Source organism: Osmerus eperlanus, chromosome 7, assembly GCF_963692335.1.
Source record: "Osmerus eperlanus chromosome 7, fOsmEpe2.1, whole genome shotgun sequence".
NCBI classification, from domain to species: domain Eukaryota; kingdom Metazoa; phylum Chordata; class Actinopteri; order Osmeriformes; family Osmeridae; genus Osmerus; species Osmerus eperlanus.
The window spans coordinates 21,420,370-21,441,137 of record NC_085024.1 but is presented as its reverse complement, the minus strand read 5'-3'; the positions used below and the strand labels follow the sequence as shown (position 1 = coordinate 21,441,137).

The following is a 20,768-nucleotide window of genomic DNA, read 5'->3' as shown; positions in this document are numbered from 1 at the left end:
TCACATTGACCTGCAGCGCTACACCACCATCTTCAATCTCCTTTACGGTCACACATAGACTAGCCTACTTTCCACGCGTGGTTTTAGATGTATCCTGACCACATCAAACCCCAGGCTGTCTTTAACATGCTCCTGGGCCGCTGTGTGACGTGTGAACGGACAATGCACCAGTTTCAACACCACTGCTTCTGTGCATCTTGCATTTTCAATTTGCTTGGTTTTGGCTCCCTGGCGGAATGCAGGTCTTAGGCCTATATTACGAATTTTTCTGTTCTCAATAGGTCTATCAAAACAGGTAATAAAATACAGTTAATGACCATTATTATAGGCTACGTTGTGAATTTCGCTGTGATTGTGCACGAGTAAACCTAGGCCTACACACACAATGGTATTGGCGACAAACCCCGTGGGAACAGACACCAAAAAATATAGGCTTATAGGTCAACAATGTGAACTTTGTCTGTGCTAGAACTATTTAACGTGTTAGGGTGTGTGTCTGTGTTCATGTGTGTGAGAGAGATTGTTACTTTCTGTAGATTTCCAAGACGACAGGCTATATGGTATCACAAAACCCATGACATAAACCGTGTTTTTTCCTCCAACGATACAATTTAAGCAAGCTAGAAATATCACAACCTTTTAAATTAGGCCTATACAATATTGCATTGAACGTAGAGCTGCCGTCGACCCCTTTTACGCTCAGACACGTAGACAATTTTCCAGACGTAACCGCATAACATCTTCACATTTCAAAAACATTTATTTTCACATGGTGACAGATGTATCTGCCAATGCAACACCGTTCTAACATAACATATTTGTATTCGCCATCTGTAAAATGCACATCGTATAGCCATACTGTAGCCTATTTTAGGGCTAGGTTAGATTATAAAACACATTAGGAAGATAGAATATGTCATAGTATTGTTATAGGCTGTTGAGGCGCACGGAGGTGGGCAATATTCAGTTATAGGCTACATATTTCATCTTTGTACAGACGAATTTATTCAAATAGACTATCCCACATTCTTTTTACATTTTGTTTGCATGACTGCATTCAGATATTATTGTGTTTTATAATCTAACCTTTCAAGGGCGTCTGCTAAAACGACAGTCTCATTGAAATTAAACTACAGCAGCCATATGTGAGAACTCACACCACCACACATAGCAAATTATTCGATTAGGTCTGTGGATTATACATTTATCTCTACTTAATAATCTCATTTTATTTTAGGCCATGCTACAGCGAAATATTCAGATGATTCGAGATAACCTAGATGGTGACACACCCGCTCCTCGTGGCCCGCACAGCAGCCGCTGCGCCGGCCAGCAGAAGTAGCAGGCAGGCCAGGAGAACCACGTACAGCAGGATATCACAGGAACCCATCACTGAAAGTAATAACACATCACAAACGGTCTTGAAACTGTCAGTTTGGTACGGCAAAACGAATGGTTAAAACAGAAGCTTCTTACCATTCTCGGTTGTTAGTATTTGTATAACGGATTGGATCATGGTTCCTGTGCTCTCCCGACGACACACACACATGGCGGCCTTTACTCCGTCTGCCAATGATGGGATGAGGATGGTCGATTGAGTGAACAAACCGTTTTCGTCAAACGATCTGATCGTCTCGCTGTCCACTGTCATGTTGTGTCCGTCAACTCCCATCCAGTATGGTTCGCTCCATCCCTGCCCCGCACCGGTTACCTCACAAAGAAACACGCGCCCCGGTCCCGACTGTAGGAACACACGCATTACCGGGACGGCAAGTTGGTCTGAGATACACAGACAGAGAGGCAATGATTAGTCATATATTTCTAACAACAAAAATATAAAATATATTTTGAATTACAAAATCGATAAACCTACATTTAACGGCTATATAGGCTACAAGTGCATGTGTTCAGACTGGGCGTAAAACCATTTGATGTATTTTCCTTTCCCAACATAAACCTTTGTTGCAATCTAGTTGCAAACAGCTGCATCTCAACATCGAGCACCATTTTTTGTGCAGAATTATTTGACATTCTTAGGCTTACCTGTCACGACGATGTCCTGTATAGTTCCTGCCTCGAAGTTCACGCCGTTACGCCTCACTGCAAAGTATCGACCGGAGTCCTCAGTGGTAGTTTTGATAACCGTCGACATGATATTGGAGCCGTCAACCGCGACAAAATAACGGTCGTGAGTTTGCATGGCTGCATTGCTGAAGAACTTCACCAATGTCACCTTGCCGCTGAGATCCTGTCGGAACCAGGTAACGTGGGTACTGATATCTGTTTCAAACCGGCTGATGAGGGTCATGTTGTCCCCCTGGTCTCCGAAATGGACCGAGCTGGAAGTGAGCCACACATCAGCTGAGCCTGCAAAGATAAAGAAATGATCCCAAACATTTTCAACGTTTATCGTACGTTTCCACTTTCAATTTTTATTTTATTTAGTATTGTCATTTTTTTCTGGTGCCTAAGGTTAGCCTATATTAGGCCTATATCCCTGAACACATTCTGCAAATAAAATGAAACACTGTTGATCGTTGTTACACCTATATTAAATTAGCCTCTATATATTTTTTTAATGAACTAATATTTTCTCACCAATTAATAAAACGAAGCACAAAGAGAGTATTAAATTCATGTTTGAAATGTGAGTTCTCGAGATTTGTCACTGACAACTCTAACTAGGTATAATGGAATGCGTCACTTCCTCGCCTGCCACCTGTTCGTCCCTGCGCAACAGACCATTTAGGAGAGTAATCTGAACTGTCAATTCAACTTTCAGACAAAATCTCAGCAGAAATATGTTTTATTACCCATGTGTTTTGGAGCGGCAAACAGGTTGCTTCGCCACAATTTGGTTAGTAGAAACGTTTCTTTATCTATTCCCGAGATTTTGTGATGTTTATTCCGACAAAGTCTATATTGAGTGTTAATTAGGCCGAGTCACTCTGAAGGGGCAGACAAGCTTGTTACTATTTGGTTACTTTTTTACATCAATTTAAAGTTTAGTTTTAGTCGCTTAGGCGACTTCAAAACTGTAGGTTAAAGTCACATTTAGTATAAAATTCTTTGATTTAGTTAAGATTTAGTCAGTAGTATTCCGTTTTAATGGCAATGTGTTAGTCATAATTTTCCGCTGGTGAAGATGAAGAATTATATTTTGAAATCCCAGTCTACTAATGGTTTCGTTCGACTTTTTGAAGCTCTAAATTAATTAGTAGGCTAGGCTCTGATCATTTTAACTTGTTCACATAGTAGCCAACTGAACAAGGTCATTTGCGCGGACATGCCCCAAGGGAAAAACATCATCCAATGAGAAATATGCATGGTTGCAGTGAATGTGTAGTACTTGCGCTTGTAGATAAATGCATGTAAATGATTGGTTAAAAAGGTAGACTAAACAACAAATGTTTTGAGGTTACTGTGATCTTGGCTGTCTGCCCAGTGATGCCAAATCAGCAACTTTGTTGCTAGATTTAGCCGCTTTTCAGAATACCCTGACAACCTTTTTCAATATGCACCCAGTAACAAATTTAGCTCCTTATAAAAAGAGGAACTGTTAGCAAATTTTGAAAAGTAACTCCAACGTTAAAATACACGCATTTTCCCTCTAAATGACAAAAAAAAACTGTCACAACACACGGTGTTGGTATATATATATATATATATATTTTAAGTATTTAATAAAATGTCTTTACTATAGCGTAGCTAATGTGATATAGGCCTACTAGTTTTTAGTAACCAGTAACTAACGCTAATGTATTGCCCATGCTTAATTCCGTGCTCATGCGATTTTTGCCACTCCTGTTTGTAAGGCTGGCTGCGACTAAAGGAATCAAAATCCAAAGAAGAGAGTTCCTCAAAGTTAACGTTAAACGGACCTGGTAAGAACCATATCGACGTCTAACGGAACTGCCAGGTTTTTAAATGCAGTTATTGATCAGAATACCTCTTAGCTGTAAACAATTCATACAGCTACTGGATAATAAATCTGCGTCTGCAGCGATGACATCATGGACTACGTGCTGGTGCGCGTCCCGCCGCCGCGGCCAGGCCTGCCGCGTCCGCGCTTCTCTCTGTACCTGTCCGCGCAGCTGCAGTATGGCACCGTCATTGTCTATCACCGCCAGTGCGCCATGCTGCTGGGTAAGCAGAGACCAAACTAGGGGGAGGACGAGGGAGCAGTTACGGGAGAGAGACAGAGAGACGGAGAGAGAGGGACGGAGAGACAAAGAGAGTGAGACAGAGTGAGACGGAGAGAGAGAGAGAGACGGAGAGAGAGAGAGAGACGGAGAGAGAGAGAGAGACGGAGAGAGAGAGAGAGACGGAGAGAGAGAGACGGAGAGAGAGAGAGAGAGAGAGAGAGAGAGAGAGAGAGAGAGGGGGAGGGAGGGAGATGGGGAGGCAGAGGGGAGGGAGGGAGAGTTGGAGTGGGTTATTGAGAAAGATGGTTCCTGACCATGAGTTTGATGGCTGTGTGTGTGTGTTCAGAGGAAATCCAGAGCACCGTTGCCCGGCTAACTAAGCCCAGGACCTCCCAGAGGATCGACCTAGAGGACCCCGGCAGGTACATATGGACCTCCAGTATCACCAAGCACAAAGTCCCTGGAGAGATGGATCCCCCTAACCCCTAACCCCCCCCCTGCAGACAGGCCCTGGACCATGATGCCCTGTCCTCAATGGAGGAGCATGAGTGGGCCAATGACCCTTTTTTTGGACAGATGCATTCTGGGATCTCGGTGCCCAGCCCCGGCACACTGGTGCAGGTAGGCGGCCAATAAAAACCAAGCACAGAGGTTTCAAAATGTAAATGTTGAAAGGCCTTTTGTTTGGTATACGATACGTCTCTCTGTCTCTCTGTCTTTCCTCAGCTGGACCTGGAGGTGATGAGAAGGGTTTCTCCAGAGCGCCCCCTGCTGTCCAGCCCAGGCACGTCACCTCTAAAAGGTGTGTAGGGGGGGAGAGAGTTGGTTTCAAAGAGAAAATAGAGTGTATCCATGCATGTTTCTCCTCTGTGTTGTCATCCCTCGTTCTTTTCCAGGTTTGACAGCATCTTCAGGTTCTATCACCCTGCTAGAGAGAGAACCTGCATCCCTCCCCTCATCTCAGGTATCCATCTGTCCTCCCTCTCTCTCTCTCTCTCTCTCTCTCTCTCTCTCTCTCTCTCTCTCTCTCTCTCTCTCTCTCTCTCTCTCTCTCTCTCTCTCTCTCTCTCTCTCTCTCTCTCTCTCTCTCTCCGCTCACCTCCGTCTCTCTCTCTCTCTCCTTCCTCTCTGCTCACCTCCCTCTCTCTCTCTCCTTCCTCTCTGCTCACCTCCCTCTCTCTCTCTCCTTCCTCTCTGCTCACCTCTCTCTCTCTCTCTCTCTCTCTCTCTCTCCTCTCTCTCTCTCTCTCTCTCTCTCTCTCTCCCTTCCTCCTCCACGCGCTGTTCCTCTTCTTCCTTCAGTCTCTCCATCTCTCCTCTCCCCTGCAGCAGTTTGAAGGGGCGGAGCTTGCTGTGGTCACAGATGCCGAGCAGGGCATGATTGAGCTGCTGATGGACCAATCAGATGATTTCCCAGAGTGTGAGTGACAGGTGTGACTGACAGGTGTTCAATTTCCCCTCAAGCTGGAGTCGGCGAGGTCACTCAGCCAGTATGTGTTTCAGGGGAGACAGAGAGAGAAGAGAGACCAGAGAGAGGGGGGACACCAGAGAGAGAGGAGAGACCAGAGAGACCGAAGAGACTAGAGAGAGGGGGGACACCAGAGAGAGAAGAGAGACCGGAGAGACCGGAGAGACCAGAGAAACTGGAAAGACCAGAGAGAGAGGGGAAACCAGAGAGACCAGAGAGAGAGGAGAGACCAGAGAGAGAGGAGAGAGAGGAGAGACCAGAGAAACTGGAAAGACCAGAGAGAGAGGGGAAACCAGAGAGACCAGAGAGAGAGGAGAGACCAGAGAGCGGACAGGAAAGGCGGGAGGAGAAGGGAAAAGTGGCTCCCGTTGAGTAAGTGGGACTATCTCGTTGTTATGATCAGTGACCTATGCACTTTGTAAAGCTCTCTCTTGGAAGTCGCTTTGGATAAAAGCGTCTGCTAAATGCATAAATGTAAGTGTACGCCATACCCACACACATCCACACACCATACCCACACACATCCACACACCATACCCACACACATCCACACACCATACCCACACACCATATCCACACACCATATCCACACACCACACCCACACACCATACCCACACACACCATACCCACACACATCCACACACCATACCCACACACATCCACACACCATACTGACGGCCTCTGTCTGCTGTCAGCCTGCAGACCCCTGTCGCTCCCAGTGAGGACCCCTCTGCATCAGGGCTGCCCACGGAGGTGCCTGCAGCTCTGTCCAGGGAGAGGACCCCTGCAGCGGCCCCGGGGCCGAGCGCCCCTCCTGGACGGGAGAGGAGGAAAGACGTGGCTGCCGAGAGAGAGAGACCTGTGTGTTTCAGTCTGTCTCCTGTGTGTTTCACTCTGTCTCCTGTGTGTTTCAGTTTGTCTCCTGTGTGTTTCACTCTGTCTCCTGTGTGTTTCACTCTGTCTCCTGTGTGTTTCAGTCTGTCTCCTGTGTGTTTCAGTCTGTCTCCTGTGTGTTTCAGTCTGTCTCCTGTGTGTTTCAGTCTGTCTCCTGTGTGTTTCAGTCTGTCTCCTGTGTGTTTCACTCTGTCTCCTGTGTGTTTCACTCTGTTTCCTGTGTGTTTCACTCTGTCTCCTGTGTGTTTTACTCTGTCTCCTGTGTGTTTCACTCTGTTTCCTGTGTGTTTCACTCTGTCTCCTGTGTGTTTTACTCTGTCTCCTGTGTGTTTCAGTCTGTCTCCTGTGTGTTTCACTCTGTCTCCTGTGTGTTTCAGTCTGTCTCCTGTGTGTTTCAGTCTGTCTCCTGTGTGTTTCAGTCTGTTTCCTGTGTGTTTCACTCTGTCTCCTGTGTGTTTTACTCTGTCTCCTGTGTGTTTCAGTCTGTCTCCTGTGTGTTTCAGTCTGTCTCCTGTGTGTTTCACTCTGTCTCCTGTGTGTTTCAGTCTGTCTCCTGTGTGTTTCAGTCTGTCTCCTGTGTGTTTCAGTCTGTCTCCTGTGTGTTTCAGTCTGTCTCCTGTGTGTTTCACTCTGTCTCCTGTGTGTTTGTCTGTCTCCTGTGTGTTTCAGTCTGTCTCCTGTGTGTTTCACTCCGTCTCCTGTGTGTTTTACTCTGTCTCCTTCAAATCAGCTGTTACTACAGTGCCGATCGACAAACTTTTGATTGCTTTTGTATTTTCTCAGTCTCCCTCACCTGTCCCTCTCTCCTCCTCCCTGATCCTCCTCTCTCCTCCTCCCTGATCCTCCTCCCTCCTCCTACCTGATCCTCCTCCCTCCTCCTCCAGGAGCCCCTACCGTCAGGGAGGACCCAGACCAGGAGGAGGAGGGGGAGGAGACAGCTTCTCTTCATAGACGAGCACACCCAGATCTCCCAGGATGTACTGAGACGACAGCTGGACAATCACCTCATACAGACCCAGTCTCCTGTGGGCACACACACACACACACACACACACACACACACACACACACACACACACACAAGCACTCAAACTCAAAATAACATACATAACACAAACAACAATTGTATGACCTAGCATTGTATTGTCCAGGTGTTTTTCAGCCTTCCATCCCAGACGATTGTGTCACCTGCTGACCTTCTCAACAAGCCTTGTTCCAGTGAGTTCTGCAGTATATAACCTAACCCTAGTACAACCCTCACACAACCATGGAACAACATACCTGAACCGGACTGTCAGTTTCCAATGATAATCTCTCCAGACCCGTGTCTCTGACGTCTTAATGACCTTTGCACCTGTTTCCCAACAGCCCTCCCTCCAGACCTCCTGCTGCTATGGCAACAGGCGGCGATCATCAGTCCTCTGTTAGGCTCGGACCTGCTGGTGGGCGAGCGAGGAACAGACTCGGACTCGGAGAGAGAGAGGGAGAGGGTGGGAGACAGGGGCGAGGAAGATGGAGAGAGAGAGGAGGAGAAGGAGATCAGCTCAAAGGAGGTGCCTGGACTGAAGAGGGCCGTCTGCATAGACTGTGGTTAACTTCTCCATAGGCTAAGGGTCTTACTCTGTGTGTGTGTGTGTGTGTGTATAGGTTCTTCGGGAGCTGGCAGAGTCTGGCCTATCCCAGCCTGACTTATCAGGTAAGTCATGATTGCTCTGTCCGTCTGTCCGTCCATCCGTCCGTCTGTCTGTCTGTCCATCCCATACTTCCCCTGTTGTCCTTCCAGCTCCATCCCTGCTCACGATGGAAGTATCAGACCGAGAGGTCACCCACGACATCTCCCTGCTGGACCCCCCCGAGAGCCAAGGGTAGGTGTGTGTGACGTTTGTTTATATGGGTGTGTGTGTGTGTGCGTGCTACGTGTGTGTGCGCGTGTGTGTGATGTGTCTGTTTATATGGGTGGGTGGTGCGTGTGTGTAGGTCGTCCGTGTCCGGGAGGTCGGTGTCCAGGATGATGGACATCCCAGAGGAGGCCCAGCCCCCCCTGGGGAGAGAGGAGACCCAGGCCCCCCTGGGGAGAGAGGAGGCCCAGGCCCCCCTGGGGAGAGAGGAGGCCCAGGCCCCCCTGGGGAGAGAGGAGGCCCAGCCCCCCCTGGGGAGAGAGGAGATGGAGTGGCTCGAGGCCCCAGGGTAACATCCTCACCGCAGCGCTGACACCTCACAGCCCAGGCCAGGGCTCTCCCTGCCAGCCCAGGGCTCTCCCTGCCAGCCCAGGGCTCTCCCTGCCAGCCCAGGGCTCTCCCTGCCAGCCCAGGGCTCTCCCTGCCAGCCCAGGGCTCTCCCTGCCAGCTCACCCCTCTGCTCTTACCCTCCAGGAGCAGGGCGGAGTCGGAGGCGGAGTCGGAGGACGTGGTGGTGGCCTTTCACTCTCTGCTGCCCCCGGAGGCCGGCCGCAGAGCTGTCGCCCACTCTTTCTTCTCTCTGCTGGGTGAGAAACATCACACACAAGTGGACGTGTGTGTGGAAATAATGTGTGTATATTGTTTTTGATCTGTTTAATGGCTGTGTGTGTGTTCCCTGTAGAGAACGTGGCTGCCAGGAGACTGAGTGTACAGCAGGAGGAACCGTACGGAGAGATCAGGATTACTCCTGGACCTGCCTTTACCGAGGAGACCATGGCTGTGTGACACACACACACACACACACACACAGATAATCAAGTGTACAACCACTAGGATTCCACACGTACTACAATTTACCACCATGCACCAAACATTTCTTGAGAGCGTTTTCTCATTTTTTAAATGAAACTTTTATATTACATTTTTGACCTTCCATTGTTTGTTTGTAACAACATAACAACTGTTAATGTATTTCTCTACATTTTAAAGGTTAAGGAAACATTTTATACATATTTTATGAAATGACCAAAGGGAGTTAGGGAAGTTGAATTAAAACATTGTATGTTTTTAGGTGTCTACCTCATGTATTGCTATTTTATCTTGTATTTAATCTTGACCAGGATCTGTTTATGCAGAGGATCCTCTTGACCTGCTTGTTTGTGTTGCACTTGACAGCGTTTCCCTCATTCTCAATAAAGTTACAGGAAGTACAAAACTGTGCAGGCGTGTGGAGGTCACAAGGTTGCTTTTGCCAGGTTGGGGTCAGTGCGGTTGCCAGGTTTGGGTTACCCAGTGTAAGGAGGAGGTGTGAAGGAAAACAGAACGCCAGAGGAGTTGCAGGGTTAAGGAAGGTGACTGGAGGAGGGGGAAGGAGGGGAAACTGGATGCCCCCCCCCTCTTCCTACCTACCCCCCCCCCCCACCACCACCACCACGTCTTGATTCCCCAGGACGTTCCCAAGACAGGGTGGACCAGGGGGTTATTATTAGTGTTTGTCCCTGCTCTCTCATCTGGCTCACTTTGTCCCTCCTCTGTCCCTCTCATGTAGCTGTCCTCCTCTCTGGCTGGCTGGGCGTCTGGCTGCTGCTTTGGGTTTCTCACTTTATTTATTTTGCCAGTTTTTCTTCTTTTTTGAAGGCTGTTTTCTGCTCCATGTTGTGTTTCCAGTGTTGTCTCTCTCACTGTCTCTCTCTCTCTGTCTCTCTCTCTGTGTCCTTCTCTGTTGGCTATCCTCGCTCTGCCTCTCATCTGCCTTCACCCTCGCTCTGCCTCTCATCTGCCTTCACCCTCTTCTACCCCCAACCTCACCCTTTCTCTCAGGTTTCTCTCATCTTGGTCTCACTAATCTCTGTCTCTCTCTCTCTCTCTCTCTCTCTCTCTCTCTCTCTCTCTCTCTCTCTCTCTCTCTCTCTCTCTCTCTCTCTCTTCCTCTTTCTGTGTCTCTCTCTCTCTCTCTCTTCCTCTTTCTGTGTCTCTCTCGTGAGTCATGGGGAAGACAGAGTTGTTCTCGGTCTATAAGAGATGTCTGGACTGTTTATGCCTCTGCTTCTCTGTGAGTACCCACCTACACTTCTCTGTCCTGCTGACTACTCTCCTTACCTGTACCCCCTCTCCTCCTCCCCTCACCACCTTACCCCTCTCCTCCTCCCCACCACACCTTACCCCTCTCCTCCTCCCCTCACCACCTTACCCCTCTCCTCCTCCCCCTCACCACATTACCCCTCTCCTCCTCCCCTCACCACCTTACCCCTCTCCTCCTCCCTCACCACATTTACCCCTCTCCTCACTCCCCCTCACCACCTTACCCCTCTCCTCCTCCCCCTCACCACCTTACCCCCTCTCCTCCTCCCCTCACCAACCTTACCCCTCCTCCTCCTCCCCTCACCTTACACTCTCCTCCCTCAGCTCTGTGTCCTTGTGTTGATGTCAGTTTTGCTGCGGTGCTGGTTGGTGTGCGTTACTCATGTTGAGTTGAGGTTCAGGGCTCTCTGGTTCAGGGCGCTCTGGTTCAGGGCTCTCTAGTTGCTTTGGTACTCTGTGAGGACAGATTTCTCCACGCAACCCAACTCTCACCCTACCTGAGATCTTTCTCTCTCACAGGCTGTGTGTGTGTGTGTGTGTGTGTACATGTATGTGTGTGTGTGTGACTCTTCAAACCACCCTGCAGGCTGTGTTCTCAGCAGTCAGCTCCTGATATTAATAACAGTCTCAGAATGTGGATGGAAATAGAGAGCAGTGCTTAGTGAACCAAGCAATCACTTGACATGTCTGATTAACCCTCCTTAGACCCAGCAGAGGAGGTCTGAGCAGCGGGGGAATCCACTGGACACAACATGTCGACAGGGTTTCCAAAAAGACGATGAAAAGATACAATCAATGATATTATTTCTCGTTAAAATGTGCCAATCCTTCACCATGTGTGTCTGTTTGCTTGTGTGTGTAGGAGAGAGATTGTGTGTGTTTGTGTGAGTGTTATTGCGAGGGTCAGTTCTGCCCTGTCAGTACTGGGGCCAGATGGCAGACTGTCTTTCTACTCTCAGCATCTGATTGGTCTATGATAGGGAGAGGGGAGGGGTTGGGGGCAGAGTAACTCACACATGTTTTTGTTCTGTCTCTTTACCCATAATCCTCAGCGTCGCAGCCGTGAGGCGCCAGGCAGGAAGGGAAGGGACAGAGAGAAAGGTCACCTGGTGTACCAGCCGGGAGACCTCCTGCAGGAGAGATGTAGGCCATACTTATGCCTCACACCCTAACTCCTCACACCCTAACTCCTCACACCCTGACTCCTCACACACTGACTCCTCACACCCTGACTCCTCACACACTGACTCCTCACACACTGACTCCTCACACCCTACCTCCTCACACCCTGACTCCTCACACCCTCCCTCCTCACACCCTGACTCCTCACACCCTGACTCCTCACACCCTACCTCCTCACACCCTAACTCCTCACACCCTACCTCCTCACACCCTAACTCCTCACACCCTGACTCCTCACACCCTACCTCCTCACACCCTAACTCCTCACACACACTACCTCCTCACACCCTAACTCCTCACACCCTCCCTCCTCACACCCTGACTCCTCACACCCTGACTCCTCACACCCTACCTCCTCACACCCTAACTCCTCACACCCTACCTCCTCACACCCTAACTCCTCACACCCTCCCTCCTCACACCCTAACTCCTCACACCCTAACTCGGGAGTCAGGTGGCTGAGCGGTGAGGGAGTCGGGCTAGTAATCAGAAGGTTGCCAGTTCGATTCCGGCCGTGCAAAAATGACACTGTGTCCTTGGGAAAGGCACTTCACCCTACTTGCCTCGGGGGGAATGTCCCTGTACTTACTGTAAGTCGCTCTGGATAAGAGCGTCTGCTAAATGACTAAATGTAAATGTAAACTCCTCACACATTAATTCCTCACACTTGAGACAGCTCCCTGTCTCATGCTTAACCATGGTGACATCAGCCTTTTTCTCTCTCTACCTCTCTCTACCTCTCTCTACCTCTCTCTACCTCTCTCTACCTCTCTCTCTCTCTACCTCTACAGATGAAATTGTTAGCACGCTAGGGGAGGGCACCTTCGGCAAGGTCATTCAGTGTGTGGACCATGAAAGGTACTTCAGATCAAACACACAGAGTATGACAATCATTCACAGGTTTGAACATTTAGGCTTTACGGTCTTTCTGTGTATTTGGTTAACCTGTGTGTGTGTGTGTGTGTGTTTGTATGCGTGCATTCATCTGTGTGTGTGTGATCCAGGGGTGGGTCTCGTATAGCTCTGAAGATCATCAAAAACATGGAGAAGTACAGGGAAGCTGCCAAACTGGAGATCCATGTTCTGGAGACGGTCCAGGAGAAAGACCCACACAACAAACAGTGTGTAGTGTGTAGTGTGTAAGTGTGTACATGTCATGGCTGAGGTCCATTCAGTTTCAATTCCGTAAATTCATTAAATGAGCAAGTCAAATAAACCATTTCAAAAACCTGCACTGAAAACTTGTCTTAATTGTACAACATTTCTGAATTAATTCATGGAATTGAAACCGAATTTGAACCCTAATGTGTGAGCAAGTGTGTTGGTTTTCCTGAATCTGAATCTGCTGTTTTCAAAAAGTACCGTGGACCATGTTGACTAAGACATCCCCCCTGCCTCTAGTCTGTGTGTACGGATGCTGGACTGGTTCGACTTCCACGGACACATGTGCATCTCCTTCGAGCTTCTGGCCCTCAGCACCTTCGACTTCCTGAAGCAGAACAACTTTCTGCCATATTCCATCGCCCACATACGTCACATGACCTACCAGATCTGCAAAGCCGTCAACTGTGAGAGACACTTCCAAGTTCCCCTCAAACCACATTTCACCGACATGGCCAGAGGGGGGCGCTGCCTCGTTCCATTACCTCACGTGGCTCTCTTTCTGTTTGTGTGCCTCTCTCAATATCTCTCACCCCCCCCCCCCCCCCTTATCCTCATTATATTCCTCCTCCTTTTCTGCAGTTCTCCATGACAACAAGCTGACTCACACAGACCTAAAACCAGAAAACATCCTCTTTGTGAACTCTGACTACACTGTCTCGTACAACGCTGAGAAGGTATCGGGGGGGGGGGGGTTGTCAACTTCTCGTAAACACCAATAGGAATCTGACTCACCCATCGTCTCCCTGTACTTGCACCCCCCCCCCCCCCCCCCCCCCCCACCCCCGGTCAGAAGTGCGAGGAGAGGAAGGTGAAGGACACCTCGGTGAGGGTGGTGGACTTTGGCAGCGCCACATTCGACCACGAGCATCACTCTGTGGTCATATCCACCCGCCACTACCGCGCCCCCGAGGTCATCCTGGGTAAGACCTCATCACAGGGGGAGGAGGGGGACACACCAAGGGTGCAGCTACAACTGGGATTAAGGTAAACAAAGAGGAGGAAGGGACCAGGAGGAGGAGAGGAGAGGGAGGAGAGGGGAGAAGGAGGAGAGGGGAGAGGGGAGAAGGAGGAGAGGGGAGAAGGAGGAGAGGGGAGGAGGAGAGGGGAGAGGAGAGGAGAGGGAGGAGAGGGGAGAAGGAGGAGAGGGGAAGAGGAGGAGAGGGGAGGAGGAGAGGGGAGGAGGGGAGGAGGGGAGGGGAGGGGAGGAGAAGAGAAGAGAAGAGGAGAGGAGAGGGGAGGAGGAGAGGGGAATGAGAGACAGCTCTGGCTACCTGAGATCAGCCTCTGCTGTGAGTAGATAATCAGCATGAGTGGTTTCTCCTCTGCAGAGCTGGGCTGGAAACAGCCTTGTGATGTCTGGAGTTTAGGCTGCATTCTGTTTGAATATTACCAAGGTTTCACCATGTATCAGGTACAGTGTTTGTGGACATGCATGCTTGTGTGTGTACATATCTACCTGTATTTGTATATGTGTGTGTGTGTGTTGCATTGATCTCTCTGCTGTGTCATTTTGGGTGTCAGACTCATGACAATATTGAGCACTTGGCAATGATGGAGAGAATACATGGACCACTGCCAGTCAGGATGATGCTCAGGAGCAGGTCAGACACTCTCTGTCTCTCTCTCTCTCCCTATCTCCCTCCCTCTCTCTGTCTCTATCTCTATATATCATTCTCTCACACACTCCATATTGTTATCACGAAGCACATCCTGACACAGAGACCCGATGCAGACCTCAGATGTGTGATGTCATCTCAGGGCTAACGGGAAGCAGAAGTTCTTCACCCGAGGGAGGCTGGACTGGAACGAGAACTCCAAGGAAGGGAAATATGTCAAAGAGAAATGCAAACCACTGAGGGTGAGTCAGGACCACAGCACCCGCAGGACACAGCACGCAGGACACAGCATCCGCAGGACACAGCACGCAGGACACAGCACGCAGGACACAGCACGCAGGACACAGCACGCAGGACACAGCACGCAGAACACAGCACTCAGGACACAGCACGCAGGAAGCACTCCACACACAACACAAGCTCCATATGCAGGACACAACTCTATACACATAAAACACACACATTTAACAAGTCCTAACGGAGTCTCTGAAGGGACTTCATCAGGTGTTGCTTCCATGAAAGGTTACCTCCTCTCTCTCTCTCTCTCTCTCTCTCTCTCTGACTCTCTCTCTCTCTGACTCTCTCTCTGACTCTCTCTCTCTCTGACTCTCTCTCTCTCTGACTCTCTGTCTCTCTCTCTCTCTCTCTCTCTGACTCTCTCTCTCTCTGACTCTCTCTCTGACTCTCTCTCTCTCTCTCTGACTCTCTCTCTGACTCTCTCTCTCTCTCTGACTCTCTCTCTCTGACTCTCTCTCTGACTCTCTCTCTCTCTCTGACTCTCCCTCAGAAATACCAGCTGTCGAAGGGTATAGAGCACCATCAGTTGTTGGATCTGTTGGAGAGGATGTTGGAGTACGAGCCCTCCAGTCGTATCCCCCTGTCCTCGGCACTCCGTCACCCCTTCTTCCTGCCCCTCCAGGAGGTCAGACGAAGCAACGTCTGGGACAACAGCACATGACCCGGCGTCACCTCTGCTCTTATGACCTTTGACCCCTAGTGTGGCTGTGGACATGTTTGTCATCACAGTCTCCTTAAATATGTGACTCCCTGAAACCAAGTCTTCCTTCATCTACCCCCCCCCCCTATGGAGAAGTCAGGTGGCTGAGCGGTGAGGGAATCGGGCTAGTAATCCGAAGGTTGCCAGTTCGATTCCCGGTCATGCCAACTGACGTTGTGTCCTTGGGCAAGGCACTTCACCCTACTTGCCTCGGGGGAATGTCCCTGTACGTAAGTCGCTCTGGATAAGAGCGTCTGCTAAATGACTAAATGTAATGTAAATGTAAATGTATCTACCTCTTCACCCAACCCTCTTTTCTCTCCGGTGTGGGAGTCATTACTGAAAAGCAAAGGGAGTAGAATCATTTGAAGACATTGTTTGAAAGTCACCAACGGCCAATCAAAATTGCTGTGAGAATAAATCGAGACTCCTGATTGGATGGGAGCGACTGGGCGGGTGCGATGAGCCGAGGTTCCACACTCACCTGACAGACCCTGGCCTTCCCCCTACTGAAGCACACACACACACACCACACACACCACACACACACACACACACACACACCACACACACACACACACACACACACACACACACACACACCACACACCACACACACACACACACACACACACACACACACACACACACACACACACACCACACACCACACACACACACCTCACACACACCACACACACCACCCATGACTGGGACTCGTTTGGTGGAACATACTTTGTCAGGGACAGAACTGTGAAGTTGAAAATGTTGACTGTTATGTGATGATGATCCTTATGTTTGTGCTCAACCTCTCCTTTCTGTGTATAGAGTAGCATCATAACACCACTTATTAAACAGAGTTTATTATGTTTATTATAGTTTATTTACTCGCACTTGCGTCTTGGCAGAGCTTAAGTGAATGCAGTACAGTATCAGAGTCGTGTGTGTGTGTGTGTGTGTGTGTGTGTGTGTGGGTGTGTGTGTGGGCGCGTGGGCGCGCGCGCGAGAGAGAAGGTGGGATAGTGATAGAAGAGAGAGGTGAGGGAGAGAGAGAAGAGTGTTTTATTTGTTCAGCCTTGGCAGGTCTGACAGACTGCTTGGAGTCGCTGAAGCTTAGAGTCACTGCATGTCTGGAAAAGTGTGTTTTCCGTGTGTGTGTGAGGATGTGTGTGTGAGGCTGTGTGTGAGGATGTGTGTGTGTGTGAGGATGTGTGTGTGTGTGAGGATGTGTGTGTGTGTGTGAGGCTGTGTGTGTGTGCATTAATATGCATGTGTGTGCTTCATCCTCCTGTCATTACTGACTGTAATCTCAGTCTCAAAGGCAGCGCGACGGTGTTAATGTGACTGAATGAGGCTGAAGTGAAAGCAGAGACAGACATGATCTGCAGGGGGGCAGGCTGGGGGGAAGGCCTGGTTCAGATAGTCTGCTAAATGAGTACAGTCCCTTACAAAGAGAGAGACTGTCGCTACACTTAGTTTTATCACCTGTTGTAGTCTTTCAATGTACACACTGATAGATAACAGAGTAGATGAAAGCAAAGTACAATAGAGAACAGTAGATTCCTCATGAAGTACTCATCAATGATGCAAACTTTTGTTTAGAAACTTTTTTCACACACGGGGGTGAGAGGAGAGGACTTTTTTTTCAAAACTTTTTTTGAAAGTATTTTGCAAACCTTTCGGAATGTATTTTTGTTTTCTTCAAAACTATTTTTCCAAACAGTGAAAGGAGAGGACTTTTTTTTCGAAAATATTTTTTCGAAATACTTTGTGTGTGTGTGTGTGTGTGGGGGGGGTCACGCTGGCTGCCCTTCACATGATGGACACTGATCCACCTGATCCACTGGGGAATCCTTTAAGTAGCTCAAAATGGTTCCGCGCACACACACACACACACACATCTACTGTACCTCAAATTCGAACAGTACATTCTTCTCTGGAAATGCAACACCCACATTAAACTCTGATCCTGCCAGACAGCCTCCTGTTAAGCTGTGATTCCCACCCTCTTCAAACAAGTACAAGTCCTTTGCTTTGGGGTGTTTGTGTAAAATAGTCATTAAACATCATTGTGCCAATGACCCTTTTCTTTGATCCTTAAATTGCTGGAAAAGCCCCCTGCCTCCCCTCTAGAGCGAGGAGAGGACCTCGACAGCCTCATCTGACCTCAGATCTGGGGTCAGTAGGTCAGCTGGCTGGCAGCCTCCCTCCAGAATCTCGTTAAGGCGTAAATGTTGTCCTCACCTGTCAGAAACCAAGGCCTGACAGGGAGAGGGGCCAAGGAAGAAAGCAGTGATGAAAGAGGTTGTGTGTGTGTGTGTGTGTGAGGACTGCGTCAAGAGCACACATGCCAGGTATGACTGTCCCCCTCCAACCACCATTCCTCTCTCTCCATCCGTCCTCATTATCCTGAGTGATGAATATCCACTAAAGCCCTCCAGCCCATCTGCCCAGCCTCAAACCTCCAGCGCCCAGGCCGCACGGACTGACCTCAGGTCAGATTACTTCTGGTTGAGGATGGAGGGCAGGAGCAGTGCAGTTCTCAGATCTGCTCTTATAGCAGCACCGCCTTGGCCAGATAGGGAGAAAGATATCCTACACTGCAGAATCGTGTTGGAAAAGACTGTATTGATGTTATGCAGTGCCTAGCGTTGGAGGCAGGGGGTGGAGGGGGACATGCTCCCTCTCCAGAGGGCAGGGGTTGTAACCCAGCATGACATCAGCTGTTGTGCCTTGCTAAGTCTCCCTCCACCCGTGTGAGTCATCAGCCACACTCCTGCTGCTGCTAACCACATTCAGGCTCGTTAAGGCTTTGCCACGGTAATCTATTGGGGGTGGGGAGGCGTGGGGGGTGGGGAGGGGAGAGGTTGGGGTAGAAAGAGGGGGGGGGGAGGGGAGGACAGAGGTGAACCCTTTGGTAATCCTCAGGTAAGTCGACCGGCACTTGCTTGTGAGTGAGAGGACACATGTCATCAGAAGAGGAGGTGAGGTACAGAGGAACAGAGGAGGTGAGGAGGTACAGAGGAACAGAGGAGGAGAGGAGGTACAGAGGAACAGAGGAGGAGAGGAGGTACAGAGGAACAGAGGAGGAGAGGAGGTGAGGTACAGAGGAACAGAGGAGGAGAGGAGGTGAGGTACAGAGGAGGAGAGGAGGTGAGGTACAGAGGAACAGAGGAGGAGAGGAGGTGAGGTACAGAGGAACAGAGGAGGAGAGGAGGTGAGGTACAGAGCAGGAGAGGAGGTGAGGTACAGAGGAGGACAGGAGGTGAGGTACAGAGGAGGAGAGGAGGTGAGATACAGAGGAACAGAGGAGGAGAGGAGAGCTGTTAGTTGCTTCTCTGTGTCTGTGTGTCTGTTATTTCACTATCTGCACCATTACCTGTTATCTGTGCCTCCGTGCCTCAATTAAGACTCTAAAGATTTGGGATCTGTGTGTGTGTGTGTGTTTAAGCTGCGACCGTCTGTGTCCTTGTCCTTCCAGGTCTCCACCCCTGAGTCACTACAGACAAACAACCCAGCAGTCTGCAAGTCAACAAACAAGTGTGTGTTTGTTTCACAAGATCATCCGCGGGAAGAACTTCATCCACAGGAAATCAACAAAGCCGTGTACCCTGGGATGCTACTGAGGGTAAAATAACACTTGGAAAACAGACCTCAGGTCCGACGGGGGGGGGGGGGGGGGGTGAATCTGCTAGCTGACACACACGCTCACACTGGGACAACCCATCATGAGCTCTGTGGTGAAGAAATCTCTGAAGGTTCCCATCAAGATGCTGACCGGCTGTGTGTCAGGGGTGAAGGAGGGAATGACGTGGTCCAGCAGGGTGAAGAGGAGCAGGTTAGGAGGAGGAGGAGGACGCAGGAGCAGGGGAGGGGGCCAGAGTGTCCCCTCTCGGTCGGGCCTCACCTGGGAACCTCCGTGTCCCTACCTGGCTGACATGGAAAAGGAGAGGCGAGTGACATGAGCGATGTGGTTAGGAAGTGAACAACACACTACGTTTTGGCCTTTAGGTAGAGAAGTACTTTTATTTCTCAAACTATTAATTATAATTATATATATATTATATTATTATAATAGTTTTAATAAATAGAATACTAAGACAGAGGATAAAGGTATTCGGCACTTTCTGTAATTCATCCCAATGACACAGCACATTAATCCCACTGTGTACTTTGCACTGAGACACTTTGCACATGAGACACATGCCACCGTCGGTAACCAATTCACTTCAGAAAGGTAATATCCATTTATCCCACTCTTATTACTTATGCGTTGTAGAGTGTGGATTCAGGATGACTGTGTGTTCTGTGTGTTCTCTACAGGAAGCTCAGAGAGGTGCTGAACGCTCAGAAGAACGCAGAGAGAGCTGCAATGAGGGCTCACTTCAGGAAAAAATACCAACTCTCAAAGGTCAGTGTGTGTGTGTGTGTGTGTGTGTGTGTGTGTGTGCGCACACAATGTATTAGAAAGCGAAGAAGATACAATAGGAAGCCACACACATGTTTATGTTGATCTCTGTTTATATACATTAGGAGAAATTAGGAGAATGGGATCGTTTTATTCTGCAGGATGTGGTACGCTCTTGATGGGTACGTACTTAAAGCTGCTCGCTCACTATGTCCAACACGAGCGATCTCATCTCCTCGCGTCCTGTTTTCCTCCACCCTCCACTAGAACTGTAAGGACGCCAGCCACAGGAGAGCAGTTGGAGGGAAGCTTGTGCTCCCCCCACAGCTAGCCAACATGGTACATCCCAAGACCAAGACCAAGGACAAAGGCTCCAGCCTGCTCAGCGCGTTCCAAGGTCTGAGGTTCAACGGGGGGGTGGTCACAGGGGGCAAGCCTAGCAAGACACCCACCTCGAAACCAGCCAGTCCAGAATCCTGCAAAGTCATGTGATCGGGGCGCGATTTTAATCATCATACTTCATCCTTTAAAATTCATTATTTTTCTGTGTCTTACTTGTATCTGAATCTCTTCTGATGCCTCCACCATTGGGTGTGTCGTGTGTGGTGTGTCGTGTGTGGTGTGTGGTGTGTAGTGTGTAGTGTGTAGTGTGTAGTGTGTAGTGTGTAGTGTGTTCAGACGCAGGGTGTGTCGGCTGACAGGTCCTGAAGTGGTGCATCACATGACACACCATAGCTGAGCAGCTTCTACAGGGAAGGAGTGTTCAGAATAAACGAGACTTAAGAGATCCACATTTGTGCCCGTTTGTCTCCCTAGCCCTTTGTCTCTTCCTGATTGGCCGAGCACAGATCTGTCTCTTCCTGATTGGCCGAGCACAGATCTACCTCTTCCTGATTGGCCGAATACAGATCTG

At 49.4% G+C, this 20,768-nt stretch overlaps 4 protein-coding genes across 6 annotated transcripts in view; 3 read left to right on the top strand and 1 right to left on the bottom strand.

The window, feature by feature from the left end:
- Positions 1-752: 752 nt before the first annotated feature.
- On the bottom strand, positions 753-2,689 carry LOC134023664 (uncharacterized). Its single transcript, XM_062465949.1, has 4 exons — positions 2,599-2,689; positions 2,044-2,367; positions 1,477-1,779; positions 753-1,392 (listed from the first exon to the last, which is right to left on the bottom strand). Exons 1-4 carry the CDS (start codon positions 2,636-2,638, stop codon positions 1,277-1,279), a joined length of 783 nt encoding a protein of 260 aa, XP_062321933.1. The 5' UTR covers positions 2,639-2,689; the 3' UTR covers positions 753-1,276.
- LOC134023659 (meiotic recombination protein REC8 homolog) lies at positions 2,522-9,616 on the top strand. 2 transcript variants are annotated; one of them, XM_062465939.1, is made up of 18 exons: positions 2,522-2,857; positions 3,816-3,884; positions 4,004-4,146; positions 4,492-4,567; positions 4,649-4,766; positions 4,872-4,947; positions 5,042-5,109; positions 5,475-5,565; positions 5,649-5,985; positions 6,310-6,475; positions 7,393-7,533; positions 7,660-7,726; positions 7,877-8,061; positions 8,156-8,204; positions 8,292-8,373; positions 8,486-8,695; positions 8,881-8,993; positions 9,089-9,616. In XM_062465939.1, the coding sequence occupies exons 1-18, from the start codon at positions 2,802-2,804 to the stop codon at positions 9,190-9,192; spliced, it is 2,151 nt and encodes a 716-aa protein (XP_062321923.1). In that variant the 5' UTR covers positions 2,522-2,801; the 3' UTR covers positions 9,193-9,616. The 2 variants fall into 2 exon arrangements, with proteins under 2 accessions (XP_062321923.1, XP_062321924.1); XM_062465940.1 differs by having other exon boundaries at positions 2,522-3,884; positions 3,976-4,146.
- A 351-nt stretch (positions 9,617-9,967) lies between these two features.
- On the top strand, positions 9,968-16,318 carry clk2b (CDC-like kinase 2b). 2 transcript variants are annotated; one of them, XM_062465947.1, is made up of 11 exons: positions 9,968-10,459; positions 11,541-11,631; positions 12,462-12,528; positions 12,675-12,809; positions 13,072-13,238; positions 13,414-13,508; positions 13,625-13,754; positions 14,163-14,245; positions 14,356-14,435; positions 14,593-14,692; positions 15,238-16,318. In XM_062465947.1, the coding sequence occupies exons 1-11, from the start codon at positions 10,394-10,396 to the stop codon at positions 15,406-15,408; spliced, it is 1,185 nt and encodes a 394-aa protein (XP_062321931.1). In that variant the 5' UTR covers positions 9,968-10,393; the 3' UTR covers positions 15,409-16,318. The 2 variants fall into 2 exon arrangements, with proteins under 2 accessions (XP_062321931.1, XP_062321932.1); XM_062465948.1 differs by having other exon boundaries at positions 9,969-10,459; positions 12,675-12,791.
- Positions 16,319-18,905: 2,587 nt separating this feature from the next.
- The window catches only part of LOC134023665 (complexin-3-like), a 2,398-nt gene continuing 535 nt past the window's right edge, over positions 18,906-20,768 (top strand). Inside the window, exons 1-3 of the mRNA XM_062465950.1 lie at positions 18,906-19,403; positions 19,775-19,858; positions 20,123-20,768. The exon at positions 20,123-20,768 is cut by the window's right edge and continues 535 nt beyond it. Coding sequence (XP_062321934.1) covers positions 19,176-19,403; positions 19,775-19,858; positions 20,123-20,347 — 537 coding nt within the window. The 5' untranslated portion in view covers positions 18,906-19,175 and the 3' untranslated portion in view covers positions 20,348-20,768. The remainder of the gene's footprint in view (positions 19,404-19,774; positions 19,859-20,122) is intronic.